The sequence below is a fragment of the Ursus arctos genome, unplaced genomic scaffold, assembly GCF_023065955.2.
Source record: "Ursus arctos isolate Adak ecotype North America unplaced genomic scaffold, UrsArc2.0 scaffold_4, whole genome shotgun sequence".
Lineage (NCBI taxonomy): Eukaryota > Metazoa > Chordata > Mammalia > Carnivora > Ursidae > Ursus > Ursus arctos.
In genome coordinates this window covers 94,845,253-94,862,471 of record NW_026623056.1, presented here as the reverse complement: position 1 = coordinate 94,862,471, position 17,219 = coordinate 94,845,253, and the positions used below count along the sequence as shown (strand labels likewise).

The 17,219-nt window shown below is 51.2% G+C and overlaps 1 protein-coding gene across 1 annotated transcript in view; it reads right to left on the bottom strand.

Annotated features, from left to right (window-relative positions):
- Positions 1 to 412: 412 nt before the first annotated feature.
- DIP2A (disco interacting protein 2 homolog A) overlaps positions 413 to 17,219 on the bottom strand; it is a 115,621-nt gene continuing 98,814 nt past the window's right edge. The window contains exons 31-38 of the mRNA XM_026489146.4: positions 16,083 to 16,251; positions 15,436 to 15,606; positions 13,364 to 13,425; positions 12,727 to 12,784; positions 11,333 to 11,407; positions 9,820 to 9,994; positions 9,073 to 9,196; positions 413 to 2,389 (exon numbers count right to left, since the gene is read on the bottom strand). Coding sequence (XP_026344931.1) covers positions 2,137 to 2,389; positions 9,073 to 9,196; positions 9,820 to 9,994; positions 11,333 to 11,407; positions 12,727 to 12,784; positions 13,364 to 13,425; positions 15,436 to 15,606; positions 16,083 to 16,251 — 1,087 coding nt within the window. The 3' untranslated portion in view covers positions 413 to 2,136. The remainder of the gene's footprint in view (positions 2,390 to 9,072; positions 9,197 to 9,819; positions 9,995 to 11,332; positions 11,408 to 12,726; positions 12,785 to 13,363; positions 13,426 to 15,435; positions 15,607 to 16,082; positions 16,252 to 17,219) is intronic.

Here is a 17,219-nt window from a genome sequence, read left to right as displayed (position 1 = left end):
GCCGCTGACGAGGTCCCCACACTGGCGGACGGCAGGAGCCAAACTACCGTTGGTCACGGCACACCCAGAGCACACAGTGGTTAAAACATGCAGAAGAATATTTGTGGTAGATTAAAAGTCTGTAATTTATTAAGTACAAAAACAGATATAGAAGCATATGATCCTAATTTTGTAAAAAGTTTAATAAAGAAAAAATTAATCCCTGAAAGGGTTTTTATCAAATACTAATGCTGCTATTACGCAGAGGTAGGATAAGAGGTCTTAATTATCTTCTCCACACTTCAGTGTGCTTTGTAGATTTTATGCTGTCAGCATAAATGCTTTTATATTCCGCAAAACGAATGCATAATAAAATACATCCCATGTGGGGTAATTTAAAACACAGTTTCACACATTTCAAAATATGCAAGAATTACAAACAGTCAATATCTTTTATTAACATCATGATATAAAAAAATTTTAGTGTGATATACAGAATTCCCAGAGAGTAATTTTAAAACATTTTAATGCGCTTCTTAAAATCTTAATTTACAAGACACTTTCTCTTACTGCCACTGACCTTTCAATACAAAAATTTTACAATATTTGTTTGCTATAAAACTACACCATTACGATTAGGGTTAGGTAGTTTTCCCCGCTGACCATTCTATTATAAGGAATGTCCGTTAGTCTACTGCTAGAACGTCTGTATGTCCGACAATAAGTTATACAGATTATGTACATAATTACAACAGGGTTATTAGAATTCCAGTATGTTGTAACACGTTACACTGCAGCTCCACACCACAGGCAGCCAGACTAGTATGCACGTGCTACCTGTAGCCCAATAAGGGACGGGAGAGTTGGCCCAGCGGGCCAGACCCATTTGGCGGTGAATTTAAATGGCAGAGAATTAATAATAGCTTTGTTAGGCACTGCTCCAGGCTAATTCCGGAAACACCTGGCTGCTCCTAGGAAGCATGCATAATTCATAAACTTTCCCACCCTCAGTCCCCACAAAACCCCACAACTTCATAACATACTCTTCAATAACTATAGAAAAATAATCTGTCTTAGATTTGAGCTTCGCTTCAAATTCTTGTAAGTATCTAAAGGGTTTTACATTCTCTTCTTTGATTTAGGCTTACTATAATATTGGATCAGTCAGTTTCATCAAGTTTGAATAAAATAACTGAATGCAGTTTGGCCAAGTTTTATAGGCACACGGCTCCAACTGTGAAAGTGGGGGAGGGGCGGGACGAGGCTCTGTCCAGGCGCCTGCAGGGCGTGCAGCGTGCTCGGCGAGCCGCACGGGGACCTCAACGCCTCAGGTGTTGCCACCAATGCCTCCAAGTCTGTCGAGTAGGAATAAAAATAACAGTTCAACACAACCCCGTGGACCGAGAAGAGCTCACACGGTGGTGTCAGGAAAACCAGGACGTGAACTAAACGGCATGAAGCCGCAACCCTAGGACAGTGGTTTAAGACTAAGCGCTGGTTTAACTGCCCCAAGCAAGCATCTAACCTGACAGCCCCAGGGGCACTTCCCGAGTATGAGTGACAACCAACGAGACCATCGGGCACACGCGTTCTCACGCATTTCCGTGACGAACAGCACAGGACGTGCCCTGGGAGCGCAGGGGGCCTTGGGTCCCAGAGTGGGGGGCCGGCCACGACCCGCCTCCCTTGCTCGGCTCCACCCTGCGAAACAGAAGTGAAGCACATGGACTAGCGGCCTCAAGTTCTCTCTAGCATAAATTCTATATAGGAAGTGGGAATAAATAATTGAATTTCTAAAATCAAGAACTATATTTTTAGCCTAAAAAAAGTGCAAACTCGCAACACAGTAGCGCACTTGCAATCCCTCCCGGCCCCTGAGCAAGGCCTGCCTCTCCCTCAGGCCGCCGTCCCTTCAAGTATGGACACTCCCGGTCTCCTCCATGTCCTCCAAGAGGAAGACATTCCTTCAGATGGTCCAGGAAGCGGATTCCAAAGTGAGATCCGGGGAGCCTGGAGACAGATCTGTTAAAGCAGAGAAAGAAGGGGCACAGTGCGCGGGGAGACTGGAGCCCTTCTCCTGGAGGCTGCGGGCGCCCGACACCGCGTCCGGTTTCTGCTCACGCCCGTCTTAGGCACGGAGCCGCCGAGGAGCCGTGCTCACATGTTGTAGGCCACGTAGATCGGGTCCAGCTGGTCGGCCAGGAAGCCGTCTCGCAGGTGCATGCGCTGCTTCTCGCCCCGCGAGTTGATGGGGATCACACCGGGGTCCACAATGACCACCACGCCCACGACCAGGTGGTGCTCCTCCAGCACCACGTTTGTGACCAAAGCCACCAGGTCCAGCGCGTCCTGCTCCAGCCCGTCCAGCTCCACCACCACCACTAGAAGGTTGGTCCAGGTGAAGACGGCGCTGCAGGGACAAGACAGGCGGCATCACACGGGGTGGGCACAGGCCTCCGGGCCACACGGACATGTAGGAAATAGTGCCAGATACAGAGCAAGAAAAGCCGTGAACGTTTGCTGACATCACACCACAGCTTAACACCCTTAACAATGTAAGGGTTAGGCTAAACGCGTTTCTAGGAATCTCTATTCTAATTCAAGTCCTGAATAAGAACCAAGAGTATTATTTGACGCTGAAAGCCGTGCCTGACCCAGTTCAAGGTCCTTACCAAGGGAAGACATCAGGAGTCACGACCATTGAAATTTAAAAAATTCATGGTAGGAGGAGGTAAGATGGCAGAGGAGTAGGGGACCCCTTTTTCAGCCGGTCCTGATTCAAGTTGGATCGGTACCAGACCAGCCCAAACATCCACGGAATCAGCCTGAGACGCAGGAAGATACATCTGGATCTCTACAAATGAACATCTCCAGCGCTGAGTATTGAGGTACGAAGCGGGGAGCCGTGAAACCACGCACAGATATCAGAAGATAAACGGAATGGGGAGGGAGCTGCCGTGTTCGGGCGCCAGGAAGTGGTAGCCACCTGCACGGGGGAGAGGGCGGACTCGCAGACCGGCACCCGCGAGAGAGCAGACTGAGACCGTGAGCCAGGGAGCGCGTGCGACCAGACTTTTCACGGAGCTCCGGTGCACTCACTGGAACCAGACTGAGACCGGGAGCTCTGGGAGCACGCAGGGGCAGCTGGCGGCTGGTGGTGTTAGAAACACAAAGGACAGAGACGCGCCGGCCCTGGAAGTGAGGGCTGGGACTCCGGGTGTGGAGCGCACATCCCGGGACGCTGCAGGGTTGAGCAGCACCAACAGAAACAGAGTTAAAGTGGCCAGAACATCAGTGGAAAACGGTCTGCGATCCCTCTGTTCTGAGACAGAGGCTGAGATTCGGCCACTGCTGCTCTGACTCTCAGAAGAGGCACAGCAAACCGCCAGGGAAAGCCGCCAGAGAACAAAAGCCTGGAAAAACGGCTCAGAGAGTGCCCATCCCCATCCCCCCTCGCAGGGGACGCGGAGACTCTACCCAAACAGGGTTGCCTGAGTATTGGTGCGGCAGGCCCCTCCCCCAGGAGGCAGGCTGAAAAATCAAGAAGCCCACATCCCGGGGCGCCTGAGTGGCGCAGTCATTGAGCGCCTGTCTTCGGCTCAGGGCGTGATCCCGGCGTTCCGGAAAGGAGTCCCTCATCGGGCTCCTCCGCTGGGAGCCTGCTTCTTCCTCTCCCACTCCCCCTCCTTGTGTTCCCTCTCTCGCTGGCTGTCTCTCTGCCACATAAATAAATAAAATCTTTAAAGAAGAAGCCCACATCCCTAAGATCCCTATAAAACAAGGGCGCATGGCCTAGATACCGGTCAATAATTTGGGCTCTGGACAACCCCGCAACCTCTCCTCATCAGAATGACGAGAGGAGAAATCCCCCCCAGCAAAGAAAAGACAATGAGTCTGTGGCCTCTGCCACAGAACTAATGGATATGGATATAACCAAATTATCAGAAATGGAGTTCAGAGTAACAATGGTCAAGATGATGTGTAGACTTGAAAAAAGTATTAACGAAAATGTTAATGAGAATATAGAATCTCTAAGGGCGGAAATGAGAGCGAATCTGGCAGAAATTAAAAATTCTATGAGCCAAATGCAGTCAAAACTAGAGGCTCTGACGGCCAGGGTGAATGAGGCAGAAGAACATATCAGCGAATTGGAGGATGGGTTAGTAGAAGAAAAAGCTAAAACAGAATCTGGACTCAAAAAAATCCAATCTCAGGAATGTAGGTTACGGGAGATTACTGACTCCATGAAACGTTCCAATGTTAGAATCATCGGCATCCTCGAGGGGGTGGAGAAAAACAGAGGTCTAGAAGAGATATTTGAACGAACTGTAGCTGAAAACTTCCCTAATCTACCAAAAGAAACAAACATTCGTGTCCAAGAGGCAGAGAGGACCCCTCCCAAGCTCAACCACGACAAACCTACGCCACGTCACGTCATAGTGCATTTCGCAAATATTAGATCCAAGGATACAGTATGGAAAGCGGCCAGGGCAAAGAAATTTCTCACATACCAAGGCAAAGCTATCAGAATTACGTCAGACCTGTCTACACAGACCTGGAATGAGAGAAAGGGTTGGGGGTGGGCATTTTTAAAGCTCTTTCAGACAAAAACATGCAGCCAAGGATCCTTTATCCAGCAAGGCTGTCATTCAGAATTGATGGAGAAATAAAGACCTTCCAGAATTGCCAGTCATTGACCAATTTCATAACCACGAAACCAGCCCTACAGGAGATATTAAAGGGGTTCTATAAAAGTAAAAAGGCCCCAAGAGGAATACAGAACAGAAAGTCACGATCTATAGAAACAAAGACTTTACAGGCAACATGGCATCATTAAAATCATATCTCTCAATAATCAGTCTCAATGTAAATGGCCTAAATGCTCCCATAAGACGCCACAGGGTTGCAGATTGGATAAAAAGACATGACCCATCCATTTGCTGTCTACAAGAGACTCATTTTGAACCTAAAGATACATCCAGACTGAAAGTAAAGGAATGGAATACCGTCTTTCACGCCAATGGACCTCAAAAGAAAGCTGGGGTAGCAATTCTCATATCAGATAAATTGGATTTTAAACTACAGACTATAGTTAGAGACGCAGAAGGGCACTATATTATTCTTAAAGGATGTATCCAACAAGTGGATATGACAATTATAAGTATATATGCCCCCAACAGGGGAGCAGCAAGATACACAAGCCAACTCTTAACCAGAATAAAGAGACATACAGATAAAAATACGTTAATAGTAGGGGACCTCAACACTCCACTATCAGCAATAGACAGATCACCTAAGCAGAAAATCAACAAAGAAACAAAGGCTTTGAATGCCATACTCGACGAGTTGGTCCTCATAGATATATACAGAACACTACACCCCAGAACCAAAGAATACTCATTCTATTCTAATGCCCATGGAACATTCTCAAGAATAGACCATGTTCTGGGTCACAAAACAGGTCTCAACCGATACCAAAAGACTGAAATTATTCCCTGCATGTTCTCAGACCACAACGCTCTGAAATCGGAACTCAACCACAAGGAAAAATTTGGAAGAAACTCAAACACTTGGAGACTAAGAACCATCCTGCTCAGGAATGACTCGATAAACCAGGAAATCAAAAATCAACTTAAACAATTTATGGAGAGCAACGAGAATGAAAACACAACGGTCCAAAACCTATGGGATACTGCAAAGGCAGTCCTAAGGGGGGAAATACATAGCCATCCAAGCCTCACTTAAAAGAATAGAAAAATCTAAAATGCAGTTTTTATATTCTCACCTCAAGAAGCTGGAACAGCAACAGAGGGACAGGCCTAATCCACGCACGAGGAAGCAGTTGACCAAAATTAGAGCTGAAATCATCAAGCAGAAACCAGGAGTACAGTAGAGCAGATCAACAGGACTAGAAGCTGGTTCTTTGAGAGAATCAATAAAATTGACAGACCACTGGCAAGACTTAACCAAAAGAATAGAGAAAGGACCCAAATTAATAAAATTATGAATGAAAAAGGAGAGGTCACGACCAACACCAATGGAATTGGAAGGATTATTAGAAACTTTTATCAACAGCTTTATGCCAATAAATTAAACAATCTGGAAGAGATGGAGGCCTTCCTGGAAACCTATAAACTACCAAGACTGAAACAGGAAGAAATTGATTTTTTAAACAGGCCAATTAATTAGGAAGAGATTGAGTCAGTGATAAACAACCTTCCAAATAACAAAACTCCATGCCCGGATGGTTTTCCTGGGGAATTCTACCAAACATTCAAAGAAGAAATAATACCTATTCTCCTGAAGCTGTTTCAAAAAATAGAAACAGAAGGAAAACCACCAAACTCACTCTATGAGGCCAATATTACCTTGATCCCCAAACCAGGCAAAGACCCCATCAAAAAGGAGAATTACAGACCGATATTCCTGATGAATATGGACACCAAAATCCTCAACAAGATACTTGCTAATAGAATCCAACAGTTCATTAAAAGGATTATCCATCATGACCAAGTGGGATTCATCCCTGGGAGGCAAGTGTGGTTCAACATTCGCGAATCGATCAGCATGATACATCATATCAACAAGAAAAGACTCAGGAACCATATGATCCTCTCAATTGATGCAGAAAAAGCATTTGACAAAATACAGCATCCTTTCCTGATTAAAACCGTTCAGAGTGTAGGGATAGAGGGTACATTCCTCAATCTCATAAAAGCCATCTATGAAAAGCGTACAGCAAATATCATTCTCAATGGGGAAAAGCTGGAAGCCTTTCCCTTAAGATCAGGAACTCGACAAGGATGCCCACTCTCGCCACTATTATTCAACATAGTACTAGAAGTCCTCGCAACAGCAATCAGACAACAAAAAGGGATAAAAGGTATCCAAATCGGCAAAGAAAAAGTCAAACTGTCTCTCTTCGCAGATGACATGATACTCTATATGGAAAACCCAAAAGACTCCACCCCCAAATTACTAGAACTTATAGAGCAATTCAGTAACGTGGCGGGATACAAAATCAATGCTCAGAAATCAGTTGCATTTCTATACACGAATAATGAGACTGAAGAAAGAGAAATTAGGGAATCCATCCCATTTACAATAGCACCAAAAACCATACGTTACCTTGGAATTAACTTAACCAGAGACGTAAAGGACCTATATTCTAGAAACTATAAATCACTCTTGAAAGACATTGAAGAAGACACAAAAAGATGGAAAAACATTCCATGCTCATGGATCGGAAGAATTAACATAGTTAAAATGTCCATGCTACCCAGAGCAATCTACACTTTCAATGCTATCCCGATCAAAATACCAATGACATTTTTCAAGGAACTGGAACAAATAGTCCTTAAATTTGTATGGAAACAGAAAAGGCCCCGAATCTCCAAGGAACTGTTGAAAAGGAAAAACAAAGCTGGGGGCATCACAATGCCGGATTTCGAGCTGTACTACAAAGCTGTGATCACAAAGACAGCATGGTACTGGCACAAAAACAGACACATAGACCAATGGAACAGAATAGAGAACCCAGAAATGGACCCTCGGCTCTTTGGGCAACTAAGCTTTGATAAAGCAGGAAAAAACGTCGGGTGGAAAAAAGACAGTCTCTTCAATAAATGGTGCTGGGAAAATTGGACAGCTACATGCAAAAGAATGAAACTTGACCACTCTCTCACACCATACACAAAAATAAACTCCAAATGGATGAAAGACCTCGAAGTGAGACAGGAATCCATCAAAATCCTAGAGGAGAACATAGGCAGCAACCTCTACGACATCGGCCAAAGCAACTTTTTCATGACACATCTCCAAAGGCAAGAGAAACAAAAGGTAAAATGAATTTATGGGACTTCATCAAGATTAAAAGTTTCTGCACAGCCAAGGAAACAGTCAAAAAACTAAGAGGCAGCCCACGGAATGGGAGAATATATTTGCAAATGATGCTACAGATAAAAGACTGGTATCCAAGATCTACAAAGAGCTTCTCAAACTCAATACGCGAGAAACAAATAAACAAATCATAAAATGGGCAGAAGATATGAACAGACACTTTTCCGATGATGATATACAAATGGCTAACAGACACATGAAAAAATGTTCAAAATCATTAGCCATCAGGGAAATTCAAATCAAAATCACACTACGATACCACCTTACGCCAGTTAGAACGGCAAAAATAGACAAGGCAAGAGACAACAATTGCTGGAGAGGATGTGGAGAAAGGGGATCCCTCCTACATTGTTGGTGGGAATGCAAGTTGGTACAGCCACTCTGGAAAACAGTGTGGCGGTCCCTTAAAAAGTTAAAAATTGGGCTACCCTATGATCCAGCCATTGCACTACTGGGTATTTACCCCAAAGATACAGACGTAGTGAAGAGAAGGGCCATATGCACCCCAATGTTCATAGAAGCAATGTCCACAATAGCCAAATCGTGGAAGGAACCGAGATGCCCTTCAACAGATGACTGGATTAAGAAGTTGTGGTCCATATATACAATGGAATATTACTCAGCTATCAGAAAGAACGAGTTCTCAACATTTGCTCCAACATGGATGGCATTGGAGGAGATAATGCTAAGTGAAATAAGTCAAGCAGAGAAAGACAATTATCATGTGATTTCTCTCATCTATGGAACATAAGAACTAGAATGATCAGTAGGGGAAGAAAGGGATAAAGAAAGGGGGGTAATCAGAAGGGGGAATGAAGCATGAGAGACTATGGACTCAGAAACAAACTGAGGGCCTCAGAGGGGAGGGGGGTGGGGGAATGGGATAGACCGGTGATGGGCAGTAAGGAGGGCACGTATTGCATGGTGCACTGGGTGTTATATGCAACTAATGAATCATCGAGCCTTACATCGGAAACCGGGGATGTACTGTATGGTGACTAACAGAATATAATAAAAAACATCAAAATACAAAAAAATTCATAGTAAGAGCAGAAACACTTCAGGATAACTGAGGGACCTCATGTTTTGGGAGGCAGATTCTTGGTTTGAAAGGGATCAGGAAATGAGGTGAGCCTGTGGGAGGCCCGGGGTCTGCTGCTGGAGGCGGGCCGGGCCGGCGGGACGGGCTCTCACCACTCAGCGATGCTCCTGTGGGCTCGGACCACGGACGTCTCGATGTCGATGGGGTGATAGCGCATGCCTCTCAGCTCCAGCGTCTCGTCCAGAGACCCGACCACATACAGCGCGTCATGCCGCTCTGTGAACACGGTTCGCACACCTCAGAAGGACACCGGGGACGCCGAGTGCCTCCACACCCATGTCAGCCCCGAGTCACGCTCCGGGGACAACGGAGCCTCCTGCCAGGTGAGCTGAGCAGGGGCCCTGAACCAGGTGCCGTCCGTGCCCCCGGTTCGGAGCGAGTGCCCCTCTGCGGCCAGTCACCACCTCAGGAGAGTCCCGTCAGTGTGTGAATACATATTCTGGAATAATTCGTACCATCTCTGGAAACAAAACAGCATCTTAGGGACACCAAGTTCTAGCTTGATCTGGTCAGCCTGCGGTGGCCTAAGGACTCTGCAGCTTTCAGGGGTCACGCGCGGGGAGGGCCTGGCGGCCTTGTCGCCAACGCGCCTGCATCCTCACGAGGCCAAGGGCCCAAGGCCAGCGAGGGACAGCCACAGCGGCAAAAGCACTTTCAGAGAAAACCGCTACCAGAGCACATCCCTCGCCCCCACACCTCCCGACACGAGCTCACGGCAAAGGGCGCGGGGAGCCGGCCGGAGCGTCTGAGGTGCTGCGGCACACGGGTCGGCCGCGGGCGGTGCGGACACACCCCACCACACACCAGCACGGGTGCGGCGGTGCCAGGGTGACCCTCACCTCCACTGGCATCAGTGAGCTCCGTTCTTCGAAGGAAACCGAGGTAGCCCGTCCTCGCCCAAATGGTCTGGGTGTCTCCAAAACTCAGCCGGGCGCTGAAGTGGTCGGCGTGCAGCGCCTCCTCCCCGTAGACCGTGTAGTAGCCGGTGGCATTGTGGGGGCTGCTCACCCAGATCTGCGGGGCCCAGAGGACAGAATGTTGGCACATCACCAGCGCTGAGCACGCGCTCTGCCAGGTCACCAGCCCACAGCGCTGACGGAAACACTGAACAGAGGCGGCAGGAGAGGGTGCCGTTTTCTCTTGTGAATGAAGTTAAAATTACAGGCACGGAAAGGAAGCAAGCAACTCTTCTCTGCTTAAGTGAAGCATTCCTCTCCCTTGCGCTAGGAAGGGTTCCGTAGGGCTGTGCCGTGTGGATGAGCTCCTGTGGCCGGTGAGAAAGAGCCGGCGCATCTGCGTCCGCTCGGGGACGTGAAGCGAGGGAGGGCTCACAGGACGGAGCAGGCACGGCCGCGAACTTCCCCTGCAGATACGCTGAGTCTACACGCACCCACACACCCATCGGCCACACAGGGGCTAGCAGTGCCGAGTGTCGTGAGGTCCCTAGGGTGTTCTGCTAAACACAGGGCCCATGCAGGACCCATAGTCAGCTCCCCAGACTGAGCGCCTGGCTCCAGACTCCCCACAGACAGCATCTGAAGGAGGACGTGGGGCAGCCAACAGGGCCTTCTGCCCTAAGAGGCAGGTTCCCAGCCTGGCACAGACCCTCCATGACCACCTTGGGGGCAAACTGTGCCCTAACAGGCCTGGGACCAGCTGGCCAGGAAGGGGGAGGGCTGAGGGGAGGCCCCATGCCGACTACACGTAGCCCTGGGACCAGGACACCTTCCAGTCAGGACACTGAGCGACCTCTGGAAGGCCCCCATCAGACAAACTGGGCAGCATCTTAAATATCCCAGAACCCCATCTGCTGGGACTCCCGAAGCTGTCCACAGCACAGCACAGTGGTCCTTGTGCCCACAGAGCCTGGAACTGGAAGCCTGAGACGTCTCCACCATGACTGAGCCGCCTGGGTCCCCGGCCCCCGGGGAACAGTCGCACCTGCCCCGAGTCACTGGGGACCCGTTCACATGCACAACACGCTGTGTCAGCACAGCCACTCCCGCAAAGCCTGCATCCTGAGGACACAGAGGACCCCCCTCCCAGCCTGTGTCCGCCCCCAGCCAACCGCTCCCTCAGGGACTGCTTTTCTGTGCGACTCCTCAGACTGCCCGGTGCCTACAAAACTCAAGGTTTCCCTTTGCTGGAGAGCAACCCTGGGGCGGTCTTCATCCTGCAGGACCCCAGAGGCCCCCCGGGGATGGGGTCCTGGAGCACAGATGTGTCTAGTAGGGGCGGGGCAAAAACAGCTTCTCCAAACCAAACAGCTGAGAATGCCTGCCTCTGGGACAGAGGGGGGAGACGGGATGGAGCAGCTGCCGAGGTCGTGGGGGCTCCTGCCCCCCACCTTACCTCTCCCAGGTGTGAGTCTCCAAGGGGCCCTTTGGTTTCAGTGTGTGCAATAATGACCTTCACCCCAGGAAGGATCTGGAAAGAAAATGTGAGTGATCAGGATGGTTAGAAGCCAACCTAAATCAGACTCTTATTTTTCACAGAAATAAGAGACTTTTTAATAGATAAAAATAAATTGTGAATCTTAGCAAAATTATCCCAGTTCCTAAGAATGGACCCTATTTCAGATGTTGAGATGGGTAAAGAGGGTTTCCGTAGGCATCTCCCACACCTGGGGTCTTTCACTAAGGCCACACAAGGACAACCTGCCCCTTGCGGGGGCCAACGAGTGTGGGGTGCTGTCCACGCCCTACGGGCCTGCTGCCAGGGTTCTGTCTGCCGGCTTGGTGAGCCCCAGCCTGGCCTGTGGAGCTAACTGTGAAGACATGGAGTCAGTCCGGGTCTGTGCCGGCTGGCTCAGGCATGCAGGGGCACTGGCTCCGGTCAGACCACCAGGACACCTGCTCTGTCTCAGGTAGTGTGCCCACATATGAAACAGATGGCAGTAGGGACCTCCAGGCAGGTGCGAGGCAGGGTCAAGGGGTCATAGGAACATGGGGATGCAGGCTCTGTCGCCCAGGGTCCCCCTTCTTCCTCTCCCCCAGCTCGGCTCCAGCCGCACTGGCCCCTCCGAGGCTCACCCCACGACCTTTACACCAGTGGAGCCTTCTGCCCCTCATGTCTGTGGCTGTTCCTCCTCAGGAGCCGGACCCTGGTCACCCTCTGTAGGCACGCGCTCTTGTCCCGTTGCCATCCCCACTGCCCTGTCTCTACAGGCCACGGTGACCCTGACAGTGTGTGAGCAGAATCGGGGTGGCCCTTCCAGGCTGCGTGGGCTGTGCCAACCTCCATTTCTTGCCTCTGGGATGGTGCAGGTGCAGGATGGGCCACCCCCTCTGCCCTGGGCCTAGCACAGACGTGCAGCAGGGGCTGTGGGAAGCCCTGAGATTGGCGGCCGTCTGTTCCTGGCCACGACACTGGGCACCTAGCCCTGCCCTGGACCCTGCTGTCTCCTGGCGCCCACGCCAGCCCCCGCTGTGTCACACTGCCTGATAAAGCCACGCGGGAGCTCGTCTTTCCCGTGAACTTTCCCTGGTTCTGAGAACACCTGTTCTGCAGATGCCCCTGGAGGCATCGGGCCCTGACCCAAGGGGCCCAGCGGGCTCCAGCCCCACCGTAGGAGCTCCTTCTGGGCTTCTGTCCCTGAAGCCCTCCCTTTCTGATGTCCTCGTGTTAGTGGTGAGGAGGAGAGGAGCTCGCTGCATCAGTCCAGCCGTGACCCCAGTCAACCTGTGTCCATCAGGACATGTTGAATTCTCAGCACCCGCCAGGGGCCAAGTTCCAGTTTCCACTACCTTTCCGGACTCCGTCAACGGCAGACTGTGCGGAGAACCCCGTTCTACCAAACGTACCCTGAAAAGTAACAAGGGAAGAGGTCATCAGAAACTGATAATCACTATAAAGGTCAGTCTGTGGACAATGCCTTGCCTGTAGACTCATGACCTTCCCGTGACCTGGGAGCTGCCTGCTGACTGGCCACGACTCAGGGCGGGGGTTTGTTCTAACTTTCCCTGGGACCCCTCTCGCCCCCCTGGCCCCACCCCAGGAAGCTCCATTGCTGTTTCCCTCCAGCTGCTGCGTGGCCACGTTTGAGGATCCAGAACCAAGACCTGGCTTTGGAGCTAGGAGGAGCCCAGACCCGCGGGGAGACGCTGCGGCCCCCGGAGTGCACTGACTGACGCAAACACGAAGTCCTGTCCCAAAATGGTATCATGTGAAAACCGTGCTTGCCATCGGCTGGCCCGCTTGTTTTCTACCCATAAGAAGACACACGTCAGGTGCTCCGTAACTCCCATCGTCCCTCCAGCAGTGGGAACCAGGTACAGGGTTGCTGCCTGAGCTGTGCGGACACACGCAGACGAGAGGGAAGCCCAGGCTCCCCAGGGGACCCAGCCTGCACAGGTCCACCCGCGGGTGTGGACAGGCCCTTACCGGTCGTGGCGCAGCGCCCTCATGTCCACGTAGACGGTGGTGGGGTCCGGGCCGGCTGTGCCCTGAAAGGAGAGCAGCAGAGGACCCTCCCTCATCGGGTTTATAGGCGCGCGTCTGCACCTACACGGGCACAGCCGCTGACAGCTCCCCCCGGGCCCCCGGGGACACCCAGGAAGACAGCAGCTCTGCCTGCCTCAGTGAGCCGCCCGCGGGCACGGACGCCTTCCATCCAAACATCTACCTGGCTCGACAACATCGAGGGAAGCGTCCAGTAAAATCCTACGATTTTACACGTCAGTTTTAACAGCTTTCTGTTCCCGCTGGTCCCTACGCTCTGTGTGATGGTAAAAACACCAGGTAGGTTTTGGAGGGCATTTCCAAAAGCTGCTAGATCAGGCCTGGCCTCTCGCTGGCCAACCGGATTCTACCAAGGGCTGAGCAGAGCAGAGGCTCTCTCGGGGGTTCACCCTTCTCTCCTCTCATCGGACACTTGGCACGGATGCTGCCGAGGCTATTAGGTTCCATTTAGTAGATAAGGAACACAGAGCTAAGTGGACACTCTGCTCGACGTCACTCTCTGAAGATCCCAGACAGCGTAACCTATGTCTGTCCTGGAATTAAAACAAGGATCTTCTTTGAGCCCAAACACTGTGCTTCCTCCACAGGCAACGCTGGGACTGCTAATTCTTTTGAAAATAGCTTTGCTCTTACATTTGGTTTCAAAGGAGCTTTTGTAACATGTCAATAACATCCACTGTGAGCAAAGTCAGACAAGAAGGAAACATGTGTTCATCTGGAATTCACAAGAAGGCCACAAGAACTCATGGGGGACGCACAGAGGTGCCTTGAGGTTGAGGTCAAGGTCATACCTGCTCAGCCAGCTTTCCCAGCCTGTTGGGCTGACAGAGGCAAAGAAGGCCAGCAGAGGGAGACAGGGAGGAGACAGCCACAGGAAACAAACAGAAAGCCACAGGCCACGTGAGAAACACACGGTAAGAGAAAGCAAAATACGTCACTGCATCTCAAAGCGCAAACATGAAAACCCATTAAGATTTTGGCAATCCCACCTGGGGTCCCACATGCCGACAAATAGCACAGATACCTTCAAATGTCAAGTAAAGAGGGCACAGGCTTTCAGATGCTGAGCAAAGAATAAGGTGTTCACTTACAGTCAAGAACGACGCATCAACAGCCTGACACTTAGTCATACTTTCTACAGTAGGAAGGGACGTTAGGAGGGGGCCCCAGCCCACCTCCTCCTGCCGCCAGCAAGGGTCTGAGGCTTGGCGAGGCCAGCAGAGTCTTCACGGCAGAGAGAACAGGAAAACAGGAGGATGGTCTCTGCATGTGCGACTGGCCCTGTGCTGGGGACAGGCTGGCCCAAGACAGGGGTGCTGTGCACCAAGGACCAGGGCTGCCCAAAGGCTCTGGCTTTGCACCTGGGCCCTGCTCTGGCTCCGGGGATGCCTCTTCCGCCCCGTAATTCCTATACCATGTCCATAAGCATTTAGTATGTTTTTATGAAGAAAGGAAATGGAGATACTAGTACCAAGTCCGGAAAACCACCGGTCATCGGAAGCAGCTGGAAACAGCACTCCAGCTGTTCAATCTCTGAAACTTTGTGTTTCCTTTCAATGAGTAAAATACCTTAATGTTTCAAAAATGAATTTGGGGTAATACAAACCAGCATGGTAATTAATGTTTCCATTTAAAATTGGTAAACGGCATAAGTTTATCTTGCTTTAAAAACTGCCATATATTGTATTCGCCTTAGAGATATTTCCAGGTAAGTGAATAGTCACTGCTCAAGAATGTATCGTTTTCAAATGAGCCTTTGTTCTTCGGGGAGACTAGAATATCTTTTACAATAAAACCTCCTCCGAGCTCACAAGGCTGAACTGACATATGGAAGTGAACATCAAAGGCTCAGAGAACGAGCAGGGACCACGGACTGGAAGGCAGGACAGCACACGGAGAGCAGCAGGAGCGTGGCAGGAGTGGAGGGTGGGGGCAGGGGAGGGGGTTGGGGGCAGAAGGGCGGCAGGAGGGGGTGCTCCCCTGGCAGGCCTTACCTGGAGGCAGATGGCCACGTTGACCCTGCACCCAAACGTGGTGCTCACAGCACGTGCTGGCAGCCCTAGGTCCTTGAACAGCTTGGAGAAGGACTGCGTGAGTGCGATCCTGGGCCGCTCCTCTGCGACCACCATGCAGGTGCGCACGCAGGACAGGTTCACCCCCTTCATCTGTGGGAGGGGTGGGCGGGGTGGTACTGAGCCATCTGAGGAAGGCTCGGAGGGGCACCCCCAGGGGCACCTGGTGCAGGAGCAGGGGAGCCAAAAGGAAACCCCAGCCTCCTCTGCCCCTGGGTCTCCGCTGGCTGGGTCTCCATTTCCCAGGATCCTAAGCATAAAAGCACTGGAGGGAGCCCAGGCCCCTGGGCCCCACAGAGCGCTCAGAGCTAGTACAGGCCCCGCTCCCCACCCTGGCACCCCTGCCCACCCGCACTCTGGTCCCTGCACCCCTGCCTGGGTCTCACACCCTCCTCTGCTGTGTGGGGTGTGCAGAGGAAGGGTGGGACCTTTAGGGACACAGAGAGGAGCTCACAGCTGGGTGGGAGTTGGGATAAAGGGCCAGGGGTTCCCGGGCTCTGGTTGAGAACCAAGTAGGAGCCCCTGGTTTGGGCATTCTGACAAGAGAGCAAGCGGGGTCTCACACTTACCCTGAGGACGCCTGTCTGTGCTCCCAGGCCCTTGGTGCACATCTCCATCACCGAGTAGGAGCAGAAGGTGACCCGGGCCTTGTACTGGCTGACCGCGGACAGCCACAGGGATACATTGCTCTCCAGCTCCAGCGGGGGCACCAGGACAGACTGGTGTCCTGAGTAGACACTGGGAGAATGCAGGGAGGGTCAGGACAGCTGCTGCAGCCCCAGGAATGCCTTGGTTACCTGTGCCAAACGTGCCTGGGACACCCGCCTCTTTCCTTCTCCGAGGACACTTTTTTTCTAGCCAGAACTAGGCACAATTCGGCCCTGTCAAGTGGGAGTTTCACTAGAAAATGCTATGGGGGAGCAGGAGGTGACACAAGGGTGTGATCTCCCTCTAAGCACTTCAGAAGGATCCAGGGTCATAGTTAGGGATACAGCCTGCTGGCTGGAGACTCTGGCTTTCTACTTCCAAAGATCTGTCACTACCTCCTAGTATTTGATTAAATTAAATAGCCTCTTCCCCATTACTAGTAATGGATACTGTTTATATGTACTGAAAAATGTATTTTTACTCTTTTACTGTTTCAAACTCAGGCTCCAATCCTTTTCACCCCCAAACAAACCCACTCACATGTGCATGTTAGACTCCCTGGGCATCAAAAATGAATGTTAAGGTTCCAAAAATGATACAAGCGATTCCAGCCCTGCAGGCAGGCACAGCTCCAGGGGCACCTGTGGACCACCTGCTCACCACCGGCAGCACTCACCTGCTCACCACCTGAGCCACTCACCTGCTCACCACCTGCAGTACTCACCTGCTCACCACCTGAGCCACTTACCTGCTCAACACCTGCACCACTCACCTGTTCACCACCAGAGCCACTTACCTGCTCACCACCTGCAGTACTCACCTGCTTACCATATACAGCACTTACCTGAGCACCACCTGCCTCACTCACCTGCTCACCACCTACAGCACTCACCTGCTCACCACCTGTAGCACTCACCTGAGCACCCCTGCTTACCTTCTGCAGCACTCACCTGAGCACCACCTGCAGCACTCACCTGAGCACCACCTGCTCATCACCTGCAGCACTCACCTGCTCACCACCAGCAGTACTCACCTGAGCACCACCTGCAACACTCACC